This window comes from Mobula birostris, chromosome 5 (assembly GCF_030028105.1).
Source record: "Mobula birostris isolate sMobBir1 chromosome 5, sMobBir1.hap1, whole genome shotgun sequence".
NCBI lineage: Eukaryota > Metazoa > Chordata > Chondrichthyes > Myliobatiformes > Myliobatidae > Mobula > Mobula birostris.
The window spans coordinates 59,333,320-59,357,856 of NC_092374.1; the positions used below are offsets into that span (position 1 = coordinate 59,333,320).

The 24,537-nt window shown below is 42.0% G+C and overlaps 1 protein-coding gene across 1 annotated transcript in view; it reads left to right on the forward strand.

Moving 5' to 3' along the window:
* The window catches only part of LOC140197254 (cilia- and flagella-associated protein 95-like), a 42,543-nt gene extending 30,391 nt beyond the window's left edge, over positions 1–12,152 (forward strand). The window contains exons 5-6 of the mRNA XM_072257175.1: positions 9,932–9,992; positions 11,893–12,152. Coding sequence (XP_072113276.1) covers positions 9,932–9,992; positions 11,893–12,072 — 241 coding nt within the window. The 3' untranslated portion in view covers positions 12,073–12,152. The remainder of the gene's footprint in view (positions 1–9,931; positions 9,993–11,892) is intronic.
* Positions 12,153–24,537: the final 12,385 nt, after the last annotated feature.

Genomic DNA, 24,537 nt, shown 5'->3' on the forward strand with positions numbered 1-24,537 from the left:
CAGAACAGTGCAATCTGAAGTAGTGCTAAAAGAAATGTGAATGTGATTACAACAGAATAACTGAGAGAGGTACATAGAGTGAGTCTGCAAACACGGCAGCACCACAGAGAGGGGGTGAATAGTTCACAACACTGACAGAAGTGTGGACAAAGCTGCTCTTGAGTGATCAATGGTACCTCATGGATACTCAGTGCTCCGTTGCTGGTTACCCAGAAATGATGGCTGCCAAAATCCAACCCCAGGTGAAATTGTCTTTATGCATGATTTGTGATCCAAATTTATCCTTTTTCTGGGTTTCAATATTATCATAGTTTGGACTTCTGGTTAAATGTGGGGTCATGTTATTGCTGGAGCCATCAAACTTTGCCATCCTTTACTCATGTTTTATGGTGCCTTGTGCCAGGCTGATGCCATTATGCCGCTAAACGTCTTGACCTCCTTGGTGCCTTGGTATGAATGATGAACACAAAATAATCTGCAGATGCTGGGGTCAAAGCAACACTCACAACACGCTGGAGGAACTCAGCATCCGTGGAAAAGATCGGTCGATGTTTCGGGCTGGAATCCTTCGTCAGGACCCTCCGATCTTTTCCACGGATGCTGCCCGACCTGCTGAGTTCCTCCAGCGTGTTGTGAGTGTTGCTATGAATGATGAAGCTGGCTCTAGTTTCAGGTTTGTGAATGAGGAACCATGAATGTAAGGACCAAGGTCTCCAGAGATGAGCAGTGAATGCAGTGTCCCTGCCACTGACTACTAGTTCTGCCCCAAAGAAAATATGATTGAAATGCTCAAGTGCAGAACCTGCACTGCATTTTTAAAATTATGTTTTACGGCAGCAGTACAATGCAATGCAATAAATTTCATGACACACATCAGTAATATTAACCCTGATTCTGATTCTGTGCAGGCTCTCCATGGTTTGAGACTGTCCTGCAAAATAGTGACAATTGGTCACCCTACTATCAGTAAACCCTTCTGTTCAGGCCACTCCCGAGTGCTTCTACTTCAATGCTTCTGTTATTCAATAGTTCATTTTATTAGCAAAGTGTGTGTGCAGAATACATCTCCAAGATTCATCTTCTCCAGATAGCCATGAAATACAAAAAAACCATGAGTCATTGAAAGAAAAGATATCAACACTAACTCCACATGAAAAAGAAAAAGAAGCAAAGCTTGCAAACCCCATCCCCTCCCTTGCACTAAAACTAACAGATCACACACCTGGAAAATGGCAGCAAGAAGACCAAACCCCAGAACCCCTACCATACAAAAAAACAGTGACAATAACATCAAACCTCAAACCCCCTACCACGTAAAAAACAGTGACAATAACTTCAAACTTCAACACCCCCACACACAAAAAGCTAACATAGCCTAACATAGGATATGTTCACCCTAACATAGGGTGAAGGAACCATGGGTGACAAGTGAGGTGGAAAACCTAGTCAGGTGGAAGAAGGCAGGTTTAGGAAGCAAGGACCAGATGGGTCTATTAAGGAGCTTAAGAAGGGGCTGAGAAGAGCAAGGAGGGGGCATGAGAAGGCCTTGGTGAGTGGGGTAAAGGAAAACCTAAAGGCATTCTTCAATTATGTGAAGAACAAAAGGATGACAGGAGTGAAGATAGGACCGATTAGAGATAAAGGTGGGAAGATGTGTCTGGAGGCTGTGGAAGTGAGTGAGGTCCTCAATGAATACTTCTCTTCGCTATTCACCAATGAGAGGGAACTTGACGACGGTGAGGACAATATGAGTGAGGTTGGTGTTCTGGAGCATGTTGATATTAAGGGAGAGGAGGTGTTGGATTTATTAAAATACATTAGGACCGATAAGTCCCCGGGGCCGACAAAATATTCCCCAGGCTGCTCCACAAGGCGAGGGAAGAGATTACTGAGCCTCTGGCTAGGATCTTTATGTCCTCATTGTCTACGGGAATGGTACTGGAGGATTGGAGGGAGGCGAATGTTGTCCCCTTGTTCAAAAAAGGTAGTAGGGATAGTCCGGGTAATTATAGACCAGTGAGCTTTACGTCTGTGGTGGGAAAGCTGTTGGAAAAGATTCTTCGAGATAGGATCTATGGGCATTTAGAGAATCATGGTCTGATCAGGGACAGTCAGCATGGCTTTGTGAAGGGCAGATCATGTCTAACAAGCCTCATAGAGTTCTTTGAGGAGGTTACCAGACATATAGATGAGGGTAGTGCAGTGGATGTGATCTATATTGATTTTAGTAAGGCATTTGACAAGGTTCCACACGGTAGGCTTATTCAGAAAGTTAGAAGGCATGGGATCCAGGGAAGTTTGGCCAGGTAGATTCAGAGTTGGCTTGCCTGCAGAATGCAGAGGGTTGTGGCGGAGGGAGTACATTCGGATTGGAGGATTGTGACTAGTGGTGTCCCACAAGGATCGGTTCTGGGACCCCTACTTTTCGTGATTTTTATTAACAACCTGGATGTGGGAGTAGAAGGGTGGGTTGGCAAGTTTGCAGACGACACAAAGGTTGGTGGTGTTGTAGATAGTGTAGAGGATTGTTGAAGATGACAGAGAGACATTGATAGGATGCAGAAGTGGGCTGAGAAGTGGCAGATGAAGTTCAACCCGGAGAAGTGTGAGGTGGTACACTTTGGAAGGACAAACTCCAAGGCAGAGTACAAAGTAAATGGCAGGATACTTGGCAGTGTGGAGGAGCAGAGGGATCTGGGGGTACATGTCCACAGATCCCTGAAAGTTGCCTCACAGGTAGATAGGGTATTTAAGAAAGCTTATAGGGTGTTAGCTTTCATAAGCCGAGGGATAGAGTTTAAGAGTCGCGAGGTAATGATGCAGTTCTATAAAACTCTGGTTAGGCCACACTTGGAGTACTGTGTCCAGTTCTGGTTGCCTCACTAAAGGAAGGATGTGGAAGCATTGAAAAGGGTACAAAGGAGATTTACCAGAATGCTGCCTGGTTTAGAGAGTATGGATTATGATCAGAGATTAAGGGAGCTAGGGCTTTACTCTTTGGAGAGAAGGAGGATGAGAGGAGACATGATAGAAGTATACAAGATATTAAGAGGAATAGATAGCCAGCGCCTCTTCCCCAGGGCCCCACTGCTCAATACAAGAGGACATGGCTTTAAGGTAAGGGGTGGGAAGTTCAAAGGGGATATTAGAGGAAGGTTTTTTTACTCAGAGAGTGGTTGGTGCATGGAATACGCTGCCTGAGTCAGTGGTGGAGGCAGATACACTAGTGAAATTTAAGAGACTACTAGACAGATATATGGAGGAATTTAAGGTGGGGGTTATATGGGAGGCAGGGTTTGAGGGTCAACACAACAATGTGGGCCGAAGGGCCTGTACTGTGCTGTACTATTCTTTGTTCTATGTTTATCGCCCACACAGAAAACAGCAACAAGAAAGAAAACACAGAAAACTGAAGGAGACCATATAAACTACAGTCCACATTAATAATCACATAAGTCTCAGAATTTTGAAAACATTCTCCTTAGGCGTTGAGAGCAACAGTTCAAACTCAGACCTTCTGTGGGGAGTGACCATTGACCCATGGCCTCCCGACTGCAGAACCGATGAGCATGGAGAGTGACCGCAGACTTGACCTCCTCCACATTTGCCTCGATGTTTCATTCTTCCTCGATGCTTCGAATGGCGAGAAATGGAGTTGATCATGATGGCCCTGCACCCCATCTATGATCTTCTGTTCAAGGCAGGTTATGCTCGCGTCCACTCCTGAAATTTTCTTGGGGACAGTAGAGTGATAGAACTTCAAACTGCAAGCCACAGGCTCCAACACAATTAAAATAAAGAGACTAAGTGGAAGGTACAAAAGCAGTGAAATAATTTGAATAATTAACTATCCGGAAGATGTCTCTCAAGGAATTCCCTTCCTCACGAACAAGTTCTTACTTGTACTATTCTCTTAGAAGTTCTCTCCGGAACTCCATTCCAGATTTAATTTGTATTATGTCCTTTGGATTTGGATTTGCCCACAAAAGTTGTAGAGAAATTATGGCACATTTTATTTGTCTCGAAGTGGGCTCAGCATAAGTAGGAGGGTTGGTTCATGACTTCAGACTACAAAGTCCATTCTTGTATTGCATAAGAACTGCGGATCAGCAGATGATTAAAGAGTTCTGATGCATTGTTGGGGTGGGAGGGTTAATGGTGAATAAAAGGATGGAAATTTAATGTTAGGGCTACACTGTCCAAAGGAAGATATCGGGAAGCTGTTCCTCATGTGGGGGTGAAGTGGAAATCTGGCATTCTTGCTAGCAAAATGTTGATTCCAAGGTCAACTAAAACTCTCAGAGCTGGATTTGATTGATTTATATTTTGTTAGATGAAGGTGAGTCCAAATTAAGCAAATTGAAGTCAAAATGCAATAAACTATGTTCTATGTGGTTGAAGGAAGTGCCCTCAATGACTGAATAAGACTCCTTAACCTTTTTGAGTACTGAATGTTATTTTGGAATGTAGATTTTTTAACTGCCAAAATTATTTTCATTTCTGTAATTTGAAGTCCAGGGAACATGATGAGAATATCTTAATTGGCATCAAAGCCTCTAGTTAATCATGGGAAAAATTAACCAGTATCCCAATTCTGATTATTCTTTCACTATTTTCTGTTAAAATCATCATCAAGCACACAATTAGGCTTGGTCAATGTGTCTTACCCTGTGGTGCTGAATAGATGTCAGTTTTCCTTTTCGGTTTATGCATGATTTTCATTGCGTATTAGGTTACCAGAATTCATGGAACATGAATCACTGCCTTTGGATAGAAGATGAGAGACCTGGAACAGTAAAGATGTCAGCTTGCAGTAGTATTACGAATGCTCTTACACTGTTTTAATTAATCTAAGCTGATACTGATATAAACTAAAATGAGGAATGCATGTCTGTGATTACACTTCTGCCTCAAAATCATGACAAATAATAGATCTGAGTGCATATTCACTGAGTGTGGGCTGGTATTGACATATTCACCAGATGGAAGGTCAGTCACAGTGACTGGGCTAATTTCCCGAACTTTTAACTCAGTAGCGTGGTGCAACAGTCCACACCAAAAGAATTGCATTGCTTCTACATGACATCTCACCCCCATCTTCCCAACAGAACCAAAGAACTGGAAACAAACCAATACAAGAAAGGACATCAGCCCTTGTTTGATAGATTCAAGTTTATTCCTGGCTGGAATTCCTACCAACATTGTGAGGCTGAGTTTACCAGAACCATAGTGGTTGAAATAGGGGGCTGAACAGCAGTTAAGAGTATGTAGTAAGTACTGTCCTCGCTAGTGCTGCCTGATCCCAAAATATGAATAAATAATAAAAAAAAATCAGACAACCTGATTCTGGTTGGATGAGTTAGAGCTGTCCCATTTGTAAATCTTGACTGGGGGATAGATACATAGGTTGGGTGACAGTGAGGATGGAGGCCATGGAAAGAAGGAAAAGATGTCTGTGACAGAACGGGAGGCATTGACCTGATCGTCTGTGGTGTGGTCATGGTCTAGAAGGCGGCATGAGAATGTCTTTGAGAGCAGAGATTTGATTTCTGCAAAGTAGGGGTGTTTGCTGAACCACTGTGGTACCAGCATTTTTGGTAGGTCAGATATTAAGGACTGTAAGATATAAAAGGGGTTAACATAGAGTGTGTAAGGAGAATTGGAAAATAACAGTGGTCAGTGTCCCATCAGCAGTTAGAAATGAATAGGTTTAGGGAAGGTAAGAGGCTGCACACAGATGGATTGGGAATTTTGGAGAATGATCGAAAGTCTGGACTGAAGAGTCGTGGCTAAAGTAATGGTCATGGAAGTGGAGGCAACAGAAGGAGAGTTCAGCATCAGAATTCAAGAAAATGAGGATGCAAGTGTGTAAAGGCAAGGCTTCTGAGAACTGTTTGTCAAGGATCTGGAAGGGGAAGATCAGAAGAGTTAATGAAAATATGACGGGCAGTGGGATTTGGGAAGAGATGGGTTTGAGAGTATAACAAAAGAGGAGAAAGATCAGGAGAGGTTTTGGAATTCATAGGTTTATGATCTATATGAAGGAAAAGGTAATCTGATGCAGCATTAAATAAAGGTAGGAATAAAGTGGAAATGCAGACAACCAAAGCTCTGAGATGGAGTAAGTTCAAAGTAAGTTTATTATTGAAGTACATATATGTCATCATATACAACCCCGAGATTCATTTTGTTGTGGGTGTATGCAATAAATCCAGAATAGAATAATAACCATAATAAATCAGTGTAAGACTGCACCAACCTAGGCAGTCAACCAGTGGTAAAATACAACAACAAACTGCAAATACAATAATAAATAAATAAACAATAAATATCGAGAATATAAGATGAAAAGTGAATCCATAGGTTGTGGGAGCATTTCAGTGATGGGACAATTGAAGTGGAGTGAAGTTATCAACTGTGGTTTAAGAGCTTGATGGTTGATGGGTAATAACCGTTCCTGATCCTGGTATTGTGAGATCTGAGGCTCCTGTATCTCCTGATGGCAGCAACGAGAAGAGAGCATGTCATGCGTGGTGGGGGTCCCTGATGATGCATGCTGCTTTCCTGCAACAGCGCTTCGTGCTGATGTGTTTAATGGTTGAGAGAGCTTTACCTGTGATGGACTGGGCTGTATCCACTACTTTTAGTAAGATTTTCCATTCAAGGACATTGGTGTTTCCATAACCAGAGTGTGATTCTGCCAGTCAATATACTCTCCACTACACATCTATAGAAGTTTGTCAAAGTTTTAGATGTCATGCTAAACATTCGCAAACTCCTAAGAAAGTAGAGGTGCTGCCGTGCTTTCTTTTCAATTACACTTGGGTGATGAGCCCAGAACAGGTCTTCTAACACCAAGGAATTTCAAGTTGCTGACTTTCTCCACCCCTGATCCTCCTATGAGGACTAACTCATGGGCTTTTCGTTTCTTCTCCTGAAGTCAATAATCAGTTCCTTGGTCTTGCTGACATTGAGTAAGAGGTTGTTGTGGCACCATTCAGCCAGATTTTCAATCTCCCTCCTATATCACCACCTTTGATTTGGCCTATGACAGTGGTGCCATCAGCAAACTTAAATATGGCATTGGAGTTGTGCTTGGCACACAGTCATAAGTTAAAATGATTAGAATAGGGAGCAAAGCAGACAGCCTTGTGGTTCCCTTGTACTGATGGAGATCGTGGAGGAGATGCTGTTGCCAATCCAAATTGACTGGAGTCTTTAAGTGAGGAAATTGAAGATCCAATTGCAAAAGATGGCATTGAGGCCAAGGTCTTGAAGCTTATTGTTTAGTTTTGAGGGAATGGTAGTATTGAATGCTGAGTTGTAGTTGATAAAGAGCATGCTGATGTATGCACCTTTGTTGTCCAGATGTAAACTGGTTTTGCAGAGAGAGCTCAGGAGCAAGCTTGTGCTGGTGTTTGGCCTTAAGACTGAACCTCTGGATGCGATGAGAATGGTACATATAGTGTATGAACTTACTTGTCATCCTTGGTGGCTCTAAATTGTGAATCAGTTGGATTCCTCGTATTATAAATTGGAATCAGAGACATTGGCTGAGGACATGTGGCTGTGAAATCAAATTTTAGTCGATAATTTATTGAAGACCAGAAGAGAAACAAAAAAAAAAAAACAGAAAATGAAGAAAAGGCAAAAGAGCCAGATGAAAGTCTCTTTTAGAGAGATGATCAGAGCTACCTCAAATTTGGTGTTCCCGGCAAAGGAGAATCAGAAGAAAAACAGAAAATTCTGGAAATGAGATGACAAGGAGATGATGAAGCCATAGTAAGTTCAAGATCAAATTAACTTACTGTATAATATACCTCTTCACCTCCCTGATTCTTTTGTCAGGCACCATAAATCTGTGTCCTGTGGTTACAGATCCATCTGCTTATTTACTTTATAAATGTATTAACTTCCTCTGTGACATTTTCCGGTTTAGGGAGACGGTGCAAATCTCTACTCATAACTGAAATCTTTCATCTCTTATATCATTGTAGTGAATGTGCACTTTCTCTAGGGACTTATTGTTTGTAATGAGTACAGTCCTAACTAGTGGAATGTTTTCGTTTGGAGAATAGCTAATGTCAAATGTCGGAATACTGAAACAGATCTTACAGCCCAACTGATTCGTGCTCCATATGAGCTCCTCCCACCCTCTTCATTTCTCTACCAAACAACTATCTTTCTGTTCCTGTTTTCCTCATCTGATGTGGTTATAGGGTCATACTGCATGGGACCAGGCCATTCACTACTCTTTAGGAAGGTGTGTTTGTCTTGGAGTAAGCACAGTGTCAGTTCAAGGTGGTACCAGGACATGAGGGATTAAGTTACAAAGTAAGACTACAAAAAACAGGTGTCCAGGAAGTTGTAGGTTATTTAATCAAAGTTTACAAGAAGGTCTCTGCTTTTGATGACATATTTAATTATGTTAATTCTGGAATCAGTAAGGAAATTGGAGAATTATTTTGCGGAAAAACACTATAGTGGTGTGATTAATTGTAAAATAGTATAACAGAGGTGTATATGTATTTTGGCTATCTGAGTTACAATTGAATTTGAGGAGGCATTAAGTTATATTTTATTATAGCCGGGTACTACCAGCCTTGCACAGATAATACACCCACAGCCTCATTACAGCTTTCTCCATATCCTTCACTTCTTATTCAAGTTATTTTTCACAAGTTACATTCTTGACAAGATTGATGATGTTCTGGTTCAACATATCTTCTCGATTTAGTGGTCACATTGACAGTATACAATAAAGTCTACAGGTTCTTTGCTGGAAGAACCTGTACTATGTAATCTCTAGCAGAAAACAGAAACAGTCTCTCTCCACCTGATCTGCCCATGATTTGCATATCCTGCAGTATTCTTTTTTCAAAATTTGATTCCAGCCTTCTATGGTCAGGAGGAAGCCACTGTCTTTGCCCAGTGGTTAGAAAGGAGTTATTTCTTCTCATGAGGAAGTCCAGAACAAGCAAGACCCAGCCTTTGAATTAGAGATGTTAGCTTATTAATTGGAGGACCAGCCTACATTGACCTCCTCCTGTCCCTGTGTTACTCTATTCCTTTTTTCTCACCATCCCCAATGAAGGAGTGGCTTTTCCCCTGAATTCATCACCGAGAGCACAGTAGATTACAGTAATACAACGTGTTGAGGTAATTGGCCTTGGGGAGTACTTTGGAGCAACAAGACTGCACAACAAAATGTAAAGTTGGGATCTTGCGCAAACCACTGGAGAAACTCAGCAGATCAGGCAGTGCCTATAGAGCAAAACAGCATCTTACATGTGTTGCTCAAGATTTCCAGCATCTGTAGAACTTCTTGTGTCTCAAACTTGAGATATTTGTTTTGTGCAAAATTACATCAGTATGGTATGATATCTTACCAGTTATCCAGAGACATGAACAACTGTGGTGGTTGGGAATTTTAACTTGGTTAGACAAATGAATGCACAATTAAAGTCCAGTGAAACGATAATCTATGTATCAAGTGTTTTGTTTTAAAAATCCCATCTGGTCCTTTAATGTCCATCAAGGAAGGAATGTTGTTATCATTACCCCTGATATAAGTTATACATGGCTCCAGATCTTCAGTTAACTCTTAACTAAAGAGCTTGACTCACAAGTAATGAATGCCAGACTTTTCAGTGATATCCAGTCACAGGACATGCAACCAGAAAAATGGAATCTTGCCGGGGGGGGGGGGGGGGGAGAAAACATTTTTATTTCCTTGTTGGTTTAATTCTGTTGAGAAAGAGGAAAAAAATACTTCCAGCATTTCTACAAAAAATTCTGTGGTCCAGTCACAAAGGTCTTTGGAAACACAGAATGGAAAATAACATATTCATACAAACAGATGTCAGCCACACTTACCTTCTACAACATTTCATAAAGTTTGTTATATTAATCTTTTCTTTATCTTTCCTAGGTTTCTGGAAACAACATACACTTATGACTTCCCTCCACTTTACCATTATACTCAGAGTTCTGTAAGTTTGAGGCATCTTCTGTAAAGTTTGTTCTTTAAATTAATAAACTTTTTATGAAAGTTTGTGAAATGGGTTTGCTCAATATATAAATTTATTTTTCCCTATGTCACCCTGTTGGTTATCTTGGCATCTGCTTGAACTACTGAGCTTAATAGAAACTAACCACCATCATCTGTCAGACCACTATGACACAAGTGATTAGACACCTTTGTAAGCTTTTCCATCTCAACATTGCCAAATGGAAATTTTTATGCTTAAAAACAAAAAAAAAGAAAACTACTGTACTGTACCACTATATTCTTTTGAATCTAGTTAATCTTACAATCCCAGTACTGCTTTGAATAGACAGGCCTTTTCTTAATCCACACAAAATTACAGCTCCACCCAAATCTGTTTTTGCTTCTTATAAATGTAAAGCCTCTTGGGTGACCTAATTGTTAACTATCTCATGACAATCAATGTCAGTAGACTTGTTGAACAATTATTGACAGTTGGGACTTGACAGGAAGCACCCTCGTCTTGGAATCTGAATGCTTGTGAGTGCAAGACCCTTTCTAGCACTTTACAAACCCGGGGAAGCCTCCTGTCACAGCAGAGTGATGTCAGCCACACATACCTTCTACAACATTTCATAAAGTTTGTTATGTTAATCTTTTCTTTATCCTTCCTAGGTTTCTGGAAATAACATACACTTATGACTTCCCTCCGCCTTACCATTGAGGGAGTTAGATATGGCCCTTGTGGCTAAAGGGATCAGAGGGAGTTAGATATGGCCCTTGTGGCTAAAAAGATCAGGGGGTATGGAGAGAAGGCAGGTATAGGGTTCTGAGTTGGATGATCAGCCATGATCATACTGAATGGTGGTGCAGGCTCGAAGGGCCAAATGGCCTACTCCTGCACCTATTATCTATGTTTCCATGTTTCTATGTTTCTATGTCAGGAGGCACAAATGCAGGCAAAGAGTTATAGAAACTTGGATTACTTGTTCCAGACAGCTGCTGAGGTTATCAGTCAGAAAAAGGGTATTAGGAATCATAGAACTAAGACAGGTATGAGCCAGGGTCTGACAGTATGTTGGAACAATTTTGGGTGGGGTGGAAGTTGCAAAATAGCTTCTTCCTATTCCTGTACCAACTTTCAATCAAGTGATATTCTGGCATCGTGATATTTGCAAAACTATTTTTTACTTTGAGGCATCTGAAAAGGAGGGATGAGTGGAGGACAATTTGAGGAGACTGAGAGAAAGGAGTGAGCAAAAGTGATTTGAGGCAAAGGGGAATGAGGCTTGTTAATTTGGTGTGAGCTTAAATGGTGTTGGTGTTCAGAGGCAACTGGGTGCCCATATTCACAAGTCACTGCATGTTAACATTTCGGTACAATGAGTAGTTAGAAAGGCCAACACTATAGCATGTTGTAAGAAGCTTTTGTTGCAAGAGGATTTGAGTACAAGATTGGGGAGGTTTTTCTCCAATTATACACAGTACTGGCAGGACCATATCTGGAAATACTGAGCACAGATCTGGTCATTGTACTTAAGGAAGGATGTACCAGTGATAGAGAGCATACAGAAAATATTCATTAGCTTGATTCCCAGGAAGAGATTCAGCAGATGTATAATCCTGAGAGCTTACAAAAATGAGACATGATCTCATTGAAAGGACCAAATGTTTTAAGGGGCTTGTTAGGGTGGATGCAGGGTTGGTGTTGCCCCAGCAATGGATTCTGATAATACTGCACTTTTAATATGAAGAGAGGGATTACTGATAACACTTGAGAGAGAGGTCAAAAGGTTTTCAGCAGTTATATTATTATGCTCTTCTTACATTCTTTCTATAATTTAGAATGTATATAACAGTGTACTTTTTTGTTCTCTTCCCATCCCATTCCCTTGTCTGTGCAGAAAGAGGTGCCAGAGAGAACAGTCGACTTTAGAAAGTGCCATTCCCAGTTTGTGGATAGGGATGATTATCGTCACTGCGGCCGGAATACCTGGCTGGATGAGAGTGGTATTTACCCCAACTCTGAACTCAAGAGAATCCTCTTCCCACCATTCAACCCAATACCTTCTCGCCTGAACTAAACCTAGTGTCTTTGCAAAGATCAATCTACTCAACAAGGAGCTTTTACTCAGTTTGCACACACTGGAATGTGTTTTAGTTTGTTCACTGTTTTTAATACTTTTCTAATAACTTTGACATGTATTGAAATTTTTTGCTGAGTAAATAATGAAAGCATAAATTACCCTTCTCTCATAGTTAAGAAAATACTCCTATCCTTAGAATTCATATAATCCATTTGATTTCACGGCTTTCCATGCTCTCCTTCCATCTCCCACACCTTCTACTGATCTTGATTTTATGACTTGGAACGATCCATTTTGTGGAATTGCTGGTCAGTAACATTTCTTCAGTAGAGTTTATGAAGAATCAGGTTTAAGTTCTGTTGAACATGCTAAATAGTTTATAACAATACCTGCCTTGTGTGTCACTGGTAAATAAATTAGGGTTTGGGTGCCAGAGATTTATAGCATCCACTCACTGAATGTCATCCTTACAATTAGCAAATCCTAAGCTTTTTTGCTCTATTACATTACTGTCCAGTTTTATGGAAAAGGAAAACATTTCAGATGTTTTAGAATGGAAAGCTTCATCCTGAGAATAGATGTGTTGGACCTGGGGGAACTGAGAGAAGGAAACAGCATTTTAACTTAACAGAGTGGGAAGAAATATAGTCAAGATAACAATGAAAACCAGTGAGTTTGTAAAAGATATATGTAGTCTCTGATATAGTTGATGGGGATATATGATAAAGATATATGTTGATGGGGACAGATTGAGAAAGGCGAGAGAGCTGTTAGAGATGGACCAAGTAAATTTGAGAGCAGGGTGGAAATTGAAGGCAAATCTGATGAAATTAATGAGCACAGCATGGGTGCAGGAAGCAGTGCCAATGTAGATTGCAATGCACAATAATACAAATCTATAACTTACATAAGACACATAAAAAAAGTAAGTAGTGCAAAAAGAGAGCAAAGAAAATAGAGGGTTAGTGTTGTTGGGTTCATTGTCCATTCAGAAATCTGATGGCTGGAGGGGAAGAATCTGTTCCTGAAATGTTGAGTGTGTGTCTTCAGACTCTTATACCTCCATCTTGATGGTAGCAATGAGAAGAGGGCATGCCCTGGCTGATGCAGGTCCTTAAATGATGACCGCTACTTTTTGAAGGTGTTGTGGGTGCCACGGAGACTAGTGCTCATGGTGGAGCTGGCTGAGTTTGCAACTTTCTGCAGCTCTTTCTGATCCTGTGCAGTGGCACCTCCAGACCAGATAATGGTGCAATCCCCAATTAAAATGTTCTCCATGACACACCTGTAGAAATTTACAAGTGTCCTTGGTGACAGACCAAGTCTCCTCAAACTGCTTATGAAATATAGCCACCGTTGTGCCTTCTTTGTGAGGCCCTCCTTTGGTCAGGGTCAACCATAGATGTTGCACCCCATTTGTCTACCTGATAGGCAAGCCAGGGCAGTACGATATAGAGAGTAGGTAGCTGCTCATGCCCCATGCAGAGGCTAACCTCCCTCTGCAGCTGTCCATGCAGAGGCTACCCACCTCTACACAGGTGAAGAACCCTAAGGAACAGCAGTGTTGCCGGTGTTGCCAGTCAACACTGAACTCAATGCAGGACTGACTGCTTTAGTGTCTCCAGCTCTGGATTTTTCCCATGGGGTTTACTCCCAAAGCCTTTCCCAATGAGGGGCTATATCTGCAAGGCAGCAGAGGTTTGAGATCAGAGTTTTCCTTCTAGATGAACCATGGCTGGTGAGCCCCATCTGTCCGAAGTGACTGGTTTTAAGACACCAGTAGCCCACCTTTGCCCTTTTTCTATCAGTATAATAGACAATGGGTGCAGGGGTAGGCTATTCAGCCCTTCAAGCCAGCACCACCATTCACTGTGATCATGGCTGATCATCCACAATCAGTACCCTTTTCCTGCCTTCTCCCCATATCCCTTCACTCCGATATCTTTAAGAGCTCTATCCAACTCTTTTTTGAAAGGATCCAGAGAATTGGCCTCCACTGCCTTCTGAGGCAGAGCATTCCACAGATCCACAACCCTCTGTGTGAAAAAGTTTTTCCTTAACTCTGTTCTAAATTGTCTACCCCTTATTCTTAAACTGTGGCCCCTGGTAGAAACCGTTTCACTCGCCTTAGTAACTAAGCCACGTGTGAAAGCCAGGAGCTAGACTTGGTTGTCAGAGGCTGCTTAAGATGCATGTCATTGGGAGCACCCACCCCCCGGCTATAACAACCTTCAACCTTAACAAGATTACTACAGGCTGGATGGCTGGAGGAGTGATGGCATCCACATCAGACTTCGATGTGAGTGGTCCCGGGTTCGAATCCAGCCGACTTCTTGCACGCTTCCCATCTGTGCTGGGCTGAGGTTGAGTGTCAAGCTAGCAACTCGGCCTTGTAAAAAAAACACAGCAAGGTTGCCACCTGATGTGCCACAAGGCATGGAAAGGAACAACAATAACAGGCTGGATACAGACAGGATATGTCCCTTGGCTGAAGTTCCTAGACAAGGGGATCAGAATAAGGAGTAGACCATTTAGGACAGAGAAGAGGAGGCATTTCTTTGTACAGCATGGACCCAGGATGAGGGACTTGGGTTATGTGAAACTTCTTTTTGTGTGAACACTTGCATTAATATGTTGGACCCAGAACAGATCTACAGAGATGGTGACACCCAGGAACTTGAACCTGTTCACCACTGATCCCTCAATGAGGAGAAAATGGGAGGAGCTGAAAGAAAAATTGTTGAAGGTGAGAACAAGTTCCACCAGATGGAGGAAGATATGGTAGAGGGGATCTTATTAGGTCTGTTGTCTCAAAAGAAGTAGAATACCTTAAGGCTCTTCTGATAGGGGATGATATTGATATTGGTTTATTATTATCACATGTACCAAGATACAGTGAAAAGCTCATCTTGCACACTGTTTATGCAGATCAAATCCTTACACAGTGCATTAAGCTAGAATAAGGTATAACAATAACAATGTAGAATAAATTGTAAAAGCTTCTGAAAAATGCTTTGCAGGTAGATGATAAAGTGCGAGGTCATATGAGGTAGATTGTGAGACCAAGAATCCATCTTGTCATACAAGAGGTTCTTTCAAGAGTCTGATAACTGGGCTAGATGCTATCCTTGAGCCTGTTGGTGTATACTTCTAGGCTTTTATATCTTCTACCTAATGGGAGAGGGGAGACAATGGAATGTGTGGAGTAAGTAGGGTCTTTGATTGTGCTAGCTGCTTTACTGAGATAACCAAAAGTACAGAGTGCCTATAGAGTGGAGGCTGGTTCCTTCATGTACTAAGCTGTGTCCACAGCTCCCTGGTGTTCCCTGTAGCCATGTTTAAAGCAGTTGCTTTACCAGACATCCAGACAGAATGCTTCCTGCATCAATAAAAATAGGTAAGAGTTGACAGGGATATGTCCTAAGAAATTACAGGTACTGGTGAGTTTTCTTTACTATGTCATCAACATGGCTGGACCAGGAGGTGCTATTGGTCAACTTGAAGTTCTCACCCCTCTCTCAACTTCAACTCCATTGATGTAGACAGGACTATGTGCACTGCCCCCCTTTCTGAAGTCAATGACAAGATATTTTTTGTTGAAGTGTAGAGAAAGATTAATGCTATGACACAATGTCACTAAACTATCTCTGTCCTATACTCCAACTCATTACTGTTTGAGATGCCTCCCACTATGTTGGTATTATCTGCACACTTGTAGATGGAGTTGAAACAGAATCTGTCCACAGTAATGAGTGTACAAGGGGTAGAGTAAGCAGCTGAGGCACCCGTGTTTAGAATAATCATAGCAGAGGTATTGCTGCCTATCTTTAATGATTGCAGTCTGTTGGTTAGAAAGTCAAGGATCCAGTTGCAGAGGGACGTGTTAACTACCAGGGTTCATAGTTAGGTGATGAAATTTCTTGAAATAATAAACAGTTCTTCTTTATTACTACAAACAATTGGTATCCTATAATTGATTCAGCTGTTGCTCATAATCCAGAGGTACATCACATACTCTGCCCTGCCCAGACTTGCTGATGTCTTCAGTCTTGCAAAGCAAGTCTTGCAAAGCAAAGCAAAAAATTTTCCTTAGTGGAAAACTTTTTTTGGATAGCCACTTTAAGAAAAAGTTCGAGGTACAAATTTACTTCTTTATTTTACTTAGCTTAACAGTGGAATTCTTGTAACAAGTCCAACTGAAATTTTCATTTGCGATTTCTTTTTCACTCTTTAGCTGGGTTTTCCATGATGTTCAGTCACACATTTCTCCAACTGTTACCTTTAGTGCCTAGATTTCCATCCCTCATGTACTGTCTGGGCCTTATCCATCAGATTTCTATCACTGAATCTCCTTTCAGAGGTCAGTTTAGAAACAACTGTCTCTCTCTCCTGTTGTAATGGATATTCACTATCCAGGGCTGAGAGACTGTCACAGTGGGGCTCTGGTAACAGACCCAAATGCAAGACACAGACACTAAAGTACAAGGAACAGGACTTGACTAGAGTAGGGACGTGACAGGATTCAGACCAGGAGCAGGGACAAGAACGCAGACTTGGGCTACGGAAAGCAGGACCAGGACTATAAGCCATGGACTAGGAGGCAAGGCTTCCACTCCAAGCCAGAGACTGGACAAGGACCCAGAACCTGGGAATTGCCTTGGGCTCAGACTCCAGAATCAGGCAAGGACATGACAGGGCTGCAGGCTGGGGTCTTGGGTCTTCAGGCTTGGGATCCTCATCTTGAACTGCAGAGGCTGATAACTCAGAGGATGGAGCTGAGAGCACTTGGGAACTGAACATCAACATAGAGCTGGGACTTATCCTTTGAAAAGCCAGGACTCATTGTTAACACAACACTAACATGAGACAGGACAGTACATGGATATAGAGCCAGGACATATACTTAGAGAAGCCAGGACTCAACCTCTCCACACCAAGGTGAGACAGGTCCAGCTGTTGGGTAACAGCAGAACAGCCAGACTTACCCAACAGAGGCAAAGACATATCCCCCCACAGGGCAACAACAAAACAGCCTGACTTACCTCACAGAGACAAGGACAAGAGACAAACACAAAAGAACAGATAGTTCTATCTCTGCTCCAGGGTTGCTCCAAGTCACAGTTACAGCCAGCAACCTCCACTGGCTACAGAAACAGCCAGATCCCTACCTAGCTCAGAGTGGCTAACAGCCACTCAACTCACCCAGGAAACAGCCAAATCCATACTACAAAGACTACTCTAACAAGTGGCAACAAGGCTCCATGAAGTAGTGGTTCTCCAACCAGGCCTGGATATCACAAATGGTTTCACTAGCCTTCCATCAACAGTTTACTCCAAAGGGGGCTGACAAAATAACCAGCAACCCACACACAACCTCAAGGCTACTTATATTGCAAACCCAAAGATGGGAATCAGGTGCCTATGATTAACTCAACCAAATGAAGGACCCCTGGAAGACCCGGAGTCCTGAGTCCACGGACCGGACCGTGAACCGGAAATCAGAGTTCCTGGACCGGACCATGACAGGGTCTTTTTTTTTTGCCAAGTTCAGCTCTCTAACATAGCAGCTGAAACTTCTAGAGATCAATGACTAAATTAATCTTCCAACTCATATTCTTTGTTCAGCTTCTTGCCCTAAATGGGTCTCCTGTTTGTAATATAAATGACTAACAATTGTAAGTGCCTTAAGTTAAAAGGACAACTTTTAACAAGCACACTGGCTATAGAACCACAAGATGCTGGCTCACAGCACCGGGACTGACTTCTCAAGAGATGCAGTGTAAGATAATAGGGTAATTTAACTGGGCTTGTTTCAAACCAGACAATGTGGTTAAGTTATTTAGTTCAAGGAAACTTGTAGACTGGATTGGTACTATTTAGCACATAAAAATAGCTGATCTGTTAGCAATTGGAAGGTTTGTGTGCTCAGGGGGTCAACCTCACAGCATTAATTGTGGGTATCTGGAACTCTGCTTCAGAAGCTTTTAGACCATATGTGTAAAAAGATATGTTAAAAAAAATCATATATGTGTGAAGACACCCAAGTGGTAGAAAAAAAAACAGTGCAAATTCAGAGAGCAGTCAGGCTTATTAGGAATGGTCAAGAAACAGCAAGAAGAATGACAGATAGATGGGGTGAATTAGAATCCATTCCTCTACCTTCTATTTCTATGATGGACGATTCATTCAACTGGACTTTGTTGGTATGCCTTTTTAACTTTTAGGAATTGTATCTATTTTTGAAATCCTTTGTGTTTTGGAAATCATTTGTAATTTGGAAATCTTTTTAAAAATAGAATACCTCTGTGAATTTTAAATGTGTTTTAAGAACTTTGTGTGAATTTAAACATGTATCACTAAAATTAAATGAGCTGTGTTTAAACTACTTAGTTAAATGGAAGTATCTCCTCCTTCGTAGGGAGGGTGGACCCACTGATTGAATAGTGGAGATTGGCAGCTAAACTTACCGTGGTGGATAAACAGGGAAGTGAACTATTCTTTGAAGAGTAGGTAGCTCTAGTGCAACCTCCCTTTAGTGAGGGTACCCATAGTGATCTGCAGTACTCTGCAAAGCCTTTGGTACGTATATGTAGCTGGGGTTTTGTACAGTACTGTCATAGTTTTATGTATTGCTCTGCACTGCTGCTGCTGCAAAACAAATTTCAAGATATATGTGAGTGATGACAAACCCCTGACTCTGATTTGGGTCTCTATTTTAGACTGAGAGTGGGAGGGGGGGCAGGGGGGGAAATCCTAGTTGGGAAAAGGGAAGGGGATAGGAGAGGGAGGGGAAAGTACCAGAGAGACATTCTGTGATGGTCAATAAACCAAATTGTTTGGAATCAAATGACCTTGCCTGGTGTCTCAGGGCAGGGTCTGTCTCTCAGCACTCCTTCTCTGCCACCTGTCCCACACCACAGCCTCCCCCCTCCACCCTCACCATTCCCAACATCCTTTGCCCCATTGACAAATATAGTACTGTACAAAATCTTAGGCACCCTAGCTATACCTATGTGCTGAAGCTTTTGCACAGTGCCATACCATAGGCCTTAAGGTCTTTGTTTAAATTTAAAACTTCGCTGTCAGCAAACCCAATGCCATCCCACTTGTGCCCAACGTGCTCAAGTTATGCCAAAAGTATTATTTTAGAAATAATTATTAATTAGCAGTAGTCTAACTCAGAAAGCTGTTGACAAATGGTAGGGCACCCCACCTAGGACTATAAAGTGGTAGACATTCTGGTTTCCAGCAGTTGCACAGGCAAATGCTGGTCAATAGTATGAATATACTAATTATAGAGCAGAAATATGGGACAATACCCCGTATGCTTCTTGAATCGAACATGATGAATATTTTATACTTCACTTCAGACACTAGAATGAGGAAGGGATAGAACATAAAGCAGGCTGCAGATTCGGCAGATCAAACCCCGCTGTACAACCTGCTGGACTCAGACCATCACAATTTGTACTAGATCCCAACAATGTAACAATAATTCACACCTGGAGACAACAAATTGGCCCCTTTTTAGATTGAATCCAAGCACTCAGGTGGGAACCACATGGTTATATGTTAGAACATGGTGACTCATATCTCAATCTCGATACGTGGGGATAACATGCATTCCTTCCACGCACACCTGAGGTAGCACCCACACCAGTAAACCGTAGAAATACCAATGAAGAGTGAAGACCGGCTGCTTAGGAAGCATGAACTAGAAGTACTAAAAGGTTTGACAATAGCCAGTAAAAGAAGAATACAGGGACAGGTTTCTGTACAGGGAGCTGCTGTGGCTTCTCCAGTACAAACTCTCCAATAAGTTTTTGGACAATACAGAGTTTGCAGGCAGTGTGCACCCCCGCCCCCCAGATGATGCTGAAGGAATTCTGAAGTAACTATTTCGGAATGCCAAGAGGTTATACGCCTTCTGAGGCAGTCACACTCCCCAACATATTCAGCAATTCTTATTAATGTTACACTCACAACACGCTGGAGGAACTCAGCAGGTCGGGCAGCATCCGTGGAAATGATCCGTCAACGTTTCGGGCCGGAACCCTTCATCAGGACTGAAGAGGGAAGGGGCAGAGGCCCTATAAAGAAGGTGGGGGGAGGGTGGGAAGGAGAAGGCTGGTAGGTTCCAGGTGAAAAACCAGTAAGGGAAAAGTTAAAGGGGTGGGAGGGGAGGCAAGGAGGTGATAGGCAGGAAAGGTGAAGAAGGAATAGGGGACAACACAATGAGTAGTAGAAGGAGGCAGAACCATGAGGAAGGTGATAGGCAGCTGGGGGAGGGGGCAGAGTGAACTAGGGATAGGGGAAGGGAGGGGGAGGGAATTACCGGAAGTTGGAGAATTCTAATGTTATTTCCCTTAGCTTTGGTACCGCTTCCACACGTGTGGAAATCCATATCAGATCAATGTGTGGATTTATAAACAAATAACTGGTGGGGATGTCTGGGGTGATTTTGTACTGTATTGAGTTAAATAATCAAAAGCCAGGGCTTACTCACAGGTTGTAAGATCAGAGAACAAATGTCAAGGGCGGACTGGGCCCTACTTCATTCTATAACATTACCCCTTTATTATAGTGAAAACCTCCACACCACGTGTGGAATACCCTTAATCACCACACAATACATGACTGATTTCGGGTTGTTGAAGAGATCGTGCGCACCCACACGGTGATAGCAGGATTACCGCTCGTTGACAATGAGGTGGAGACACAGGGTCCTCCCACTTTCCCTCTGAAGGGAATGTAGGGTCAGTAACAAAGTCAAACCAACCTGATTCCTCTGGTCGATCACATTCACCGAGTTCTCCTACATCAGAACCTCGGCAGGGAAGACGTAATCATCAAATCAAACAAGTTCCCTGGAGACCGCTTGCCTTAGGAAGAGATATTTACCCACAACATAGATGGCTAGACACTAGGTAGCGGTCACGAGCGGTAGCTCCACCCCCTTTTCTTTGTGAAAGAAAGTTTTAGACCAAGATACTCCTTCTGGGACCGAGGGAACATTTGGAAGCTCCATTAACATTATGGAGCAGAGTATGAAACTGAGCCTCATCCTTCACCTTCTAAATATATAAAGGGACAAAGTCGATCCCAAATGTCGACTCCCTCCCCTGCAGCTCAGGGAAAAACAAAATGTAGAGAAGAGGAAAGCCCATGTTAATGTAATAGAAACTCCACAGGAGAATTTTAGCAATAATTCTATTTAAAATGCTCCATCTGACAAATGAGATACTGACATACCTAGTCTTGGCTTTCCATTTGTCAAGCCTTGTATTTATGGCAAAATTCAACCGTGCCATTTTGATGCAGGTGCAGATGTTTCAATGCTAAATTCTGATATTATTCAAAGTGATATACTAGGGGAGCCAACCGGGAAGATTAAAGTTGTAAGCATACATGGAAATGAGGTGGAGTCCCCAATTTATAAAGTTCCCATTCAGATATATGGGATTAAATTAACAATAGAAATAGCCGTAAAGTCTTGTCACCAGCTTGTCCCAGATTGCACTGCACTCACACTTCCAGCCGGGACAAAGGATGCTTCCTGTTGGATTCATACTGCAACTAAGTCAACAGCTGATACATCTGCCCACTTGAATGAGACAAATATATTTAGAAACAGCTCGACTATCGTTAGGATAAAACGATCAGAGCAGGATTGAAACGTATTTTGTACAGAAATTATGACCACCTACTACAACATCCTAACCATTGTAGGATGGTTGATATTGATCTGACTAAATTAGGATGGACCAGGGATTTGGTAGCAACTAAGCAACAAATAAAAAATAACCAAGAAAGCACATGAAAAATGTTGGAGGAACTCAGATAATAACCAGCATGATGTTTTAAGAATTCTCCTGGATACTGTGTTGAAAAAATACTTACTACTTACAATGATGATTAGTGAGGAATAGAGAGATCTGTATTTACTGACAAGTACCTTTATTGTTTAAACTAATAAGTATGTGGATTCAGACACTAAATACCTTGTACACACTCACTAGGTATCCCTGACTCTCCTGAATGGTCAAAGAATGGCAAAGTTATTACTCGGGCAAAGGAGTTTACGCTGGCCGGGCATTCCTCATTGCCCCTATTCACTCACTACGTGTTTCACACCGGGTTGCTCACACTTGTATCTGTGATGGTTACTCTTCCAGGTTACCGCTACCAGCACACACGAAGCATCCATTTTTATATCCATTCCTTATCAATTCAAATGTTGCATTCCAGTGTCATTGGCCACAGGTCATGAGTCTGTCCTTTAACACCTTGTTACTGGCTCTGCTCCAAGCCAGCATCCATTTATTCCCCTCTTCCCATCAAGTGACAGTCGATAATTTATGGCTCTTTGTTCTCAATCAGCAATGAGCTCGAATCACTTCAGGCAGGCATCAACCCCAATTCACAAACTTGCATGTTATAGCCAACCAAAGAACATTTCACAAGTAACTTCTTATTTGGAAACGATCTCCAGTCCAGCAGATGACCTGAAAAATCACTGTGTCTTCTTCAAAACATTGATCAAGCCCAGCATTTCAAGCTCACAAAATGGAGAATAGAGTGTCTTCACAAAATAGGAGCCTCTATCCCCAAGCATGTGGCAAAAACAAAGACAATTAGTCTGTCTGTTTCCACTATCCTTGATTCATTTGAATTCATTGATTTGTAGATTGTCATTCTTTCTGGCCAACAACTGCTAAACCCAATTCCAAAGGATTTCTAATGCAGTACAGGTATGAAGCTGGTGAAGGAAAGGTTTGGGTTTGCTGCCCTAAAACTAAGTTAAGAAGCAAATATCTCCTGCCCTCAAGCAGGAAGAATTTATTCAAGAAGCCCACCAGGAATTCCAATACAATCATGGTGGCAGACAAACCACTTGTGGAATTAGGCAGCCACTATATTTCATTTGGAGTTTGAAGAGATTTGCTACGTCAACAAATACACTCATAAACTTCTATAGATGTACCACGGAGAGCATTCTGACAGGCTGCATCATTGCCTGGTATGGAGGGGCTACTGCACAGGACCGAAAGAAGCTGCAGAAGGTTCTAAATCTAGTCAGCTCCATCTTGGGTGCTAGCCTACAAAGTATCCAGGACATCTTCAGGGAGTGATGTCTCAGAAAGGCAGCGTCCATTGTTAAGGACCTCCAGTACCCAGGGAAAGTCCTTTTCTCACTGTTACCATCAGGAAGGAGGTACAGAAGCCTGAAGGCACACAGTCAGCGATTCAGGAACAGCTTATATTATTATTTTATAATTATTATTTTTTTTCTTCTTCTGTATTATGTATTGCATCGAACTGCTGCTGCTAAGCTAACAAATTTCATGACACATACTGATGATAATAAACCTGATTCTGATACTAATAGCTTTATATGTTTATTTATTGTTTATTCATATGCAACCCAGAGCAGGCCTTCGAGCCATGCCACCTAATGATCCATCTATTTAATCCCAGCCTAATCACAGGACTGTGGTAATTGAGACAAGCAGGGGGAAACAAGACTCTAAGTGAAATTCTCTCCACTGATGACATCAAACCTGCCCCAGCAGGAATTATTCCACCAGAATGTGTGGAACCCTTGTATTATAACGGTACATGGGTCTATCACGGAACCCCTACACCCTGACGGGAAGTGGGGGTGAAGGGGGGTGATTGAGATATATTGACAAGATAAAACACATGTTTAGATCTAAGTACTCATTTTCACTTGAGGAAGATTTTATAGATACATTGCCCAGGGATAATACACCCAAAATACGTGGTTGTTTCCAGAGTAAGAAATACTCAAACACCAGGAAGAAATGTCTCTCTTGTTATACTTTACTTTTAATACTCGTGCTTGTAACAATATTATTCAACATTGCCTTACTTACCATTCACTTTTTAGTAGACAAAGTCACATTTACTACGGAAACTCTCTGATCTGGCTGGGACACCCCTAAAGTTAGTATCTCAGAGAATATAGAATACTACAGCACAGCACAGACCCTTCGGCCCACAATGTTGTGCCGACCCTCAAACCCTGCTTTCCATATAACCCCCCACCTTAAATTCCTCCATATACTTGTCTAGTAGTCTCTTAAATTTCACTAGTGTATCTGCCTCCACCACTGACTCAGGCAGTGTATTCCACGCACCAACCACTCTCTGAGTAAAAAACCTTCCTCTAATATCCCCCTTGAACTTCCCACCCCTTACCTTAAAGCCATGTCCTCTTGTATTGAGCAGAGGTGCCCTGGGGAACAGGTGCTGGCTGTCTACTCTATCTATTCCTCTTAATATCTTGTATACCTCTATCATGTCTCCTCTCATCTTCCTCCTCTCCAAAGCGTGAAGCCCTAGCTCCCTTAATCTCTGATCATAATCCGTACTCTCTAAACCAGGCAGCATCCTGGTAAATCTCCTCTGTACCCTTTCCAATGCTTCCACATCCTTCCT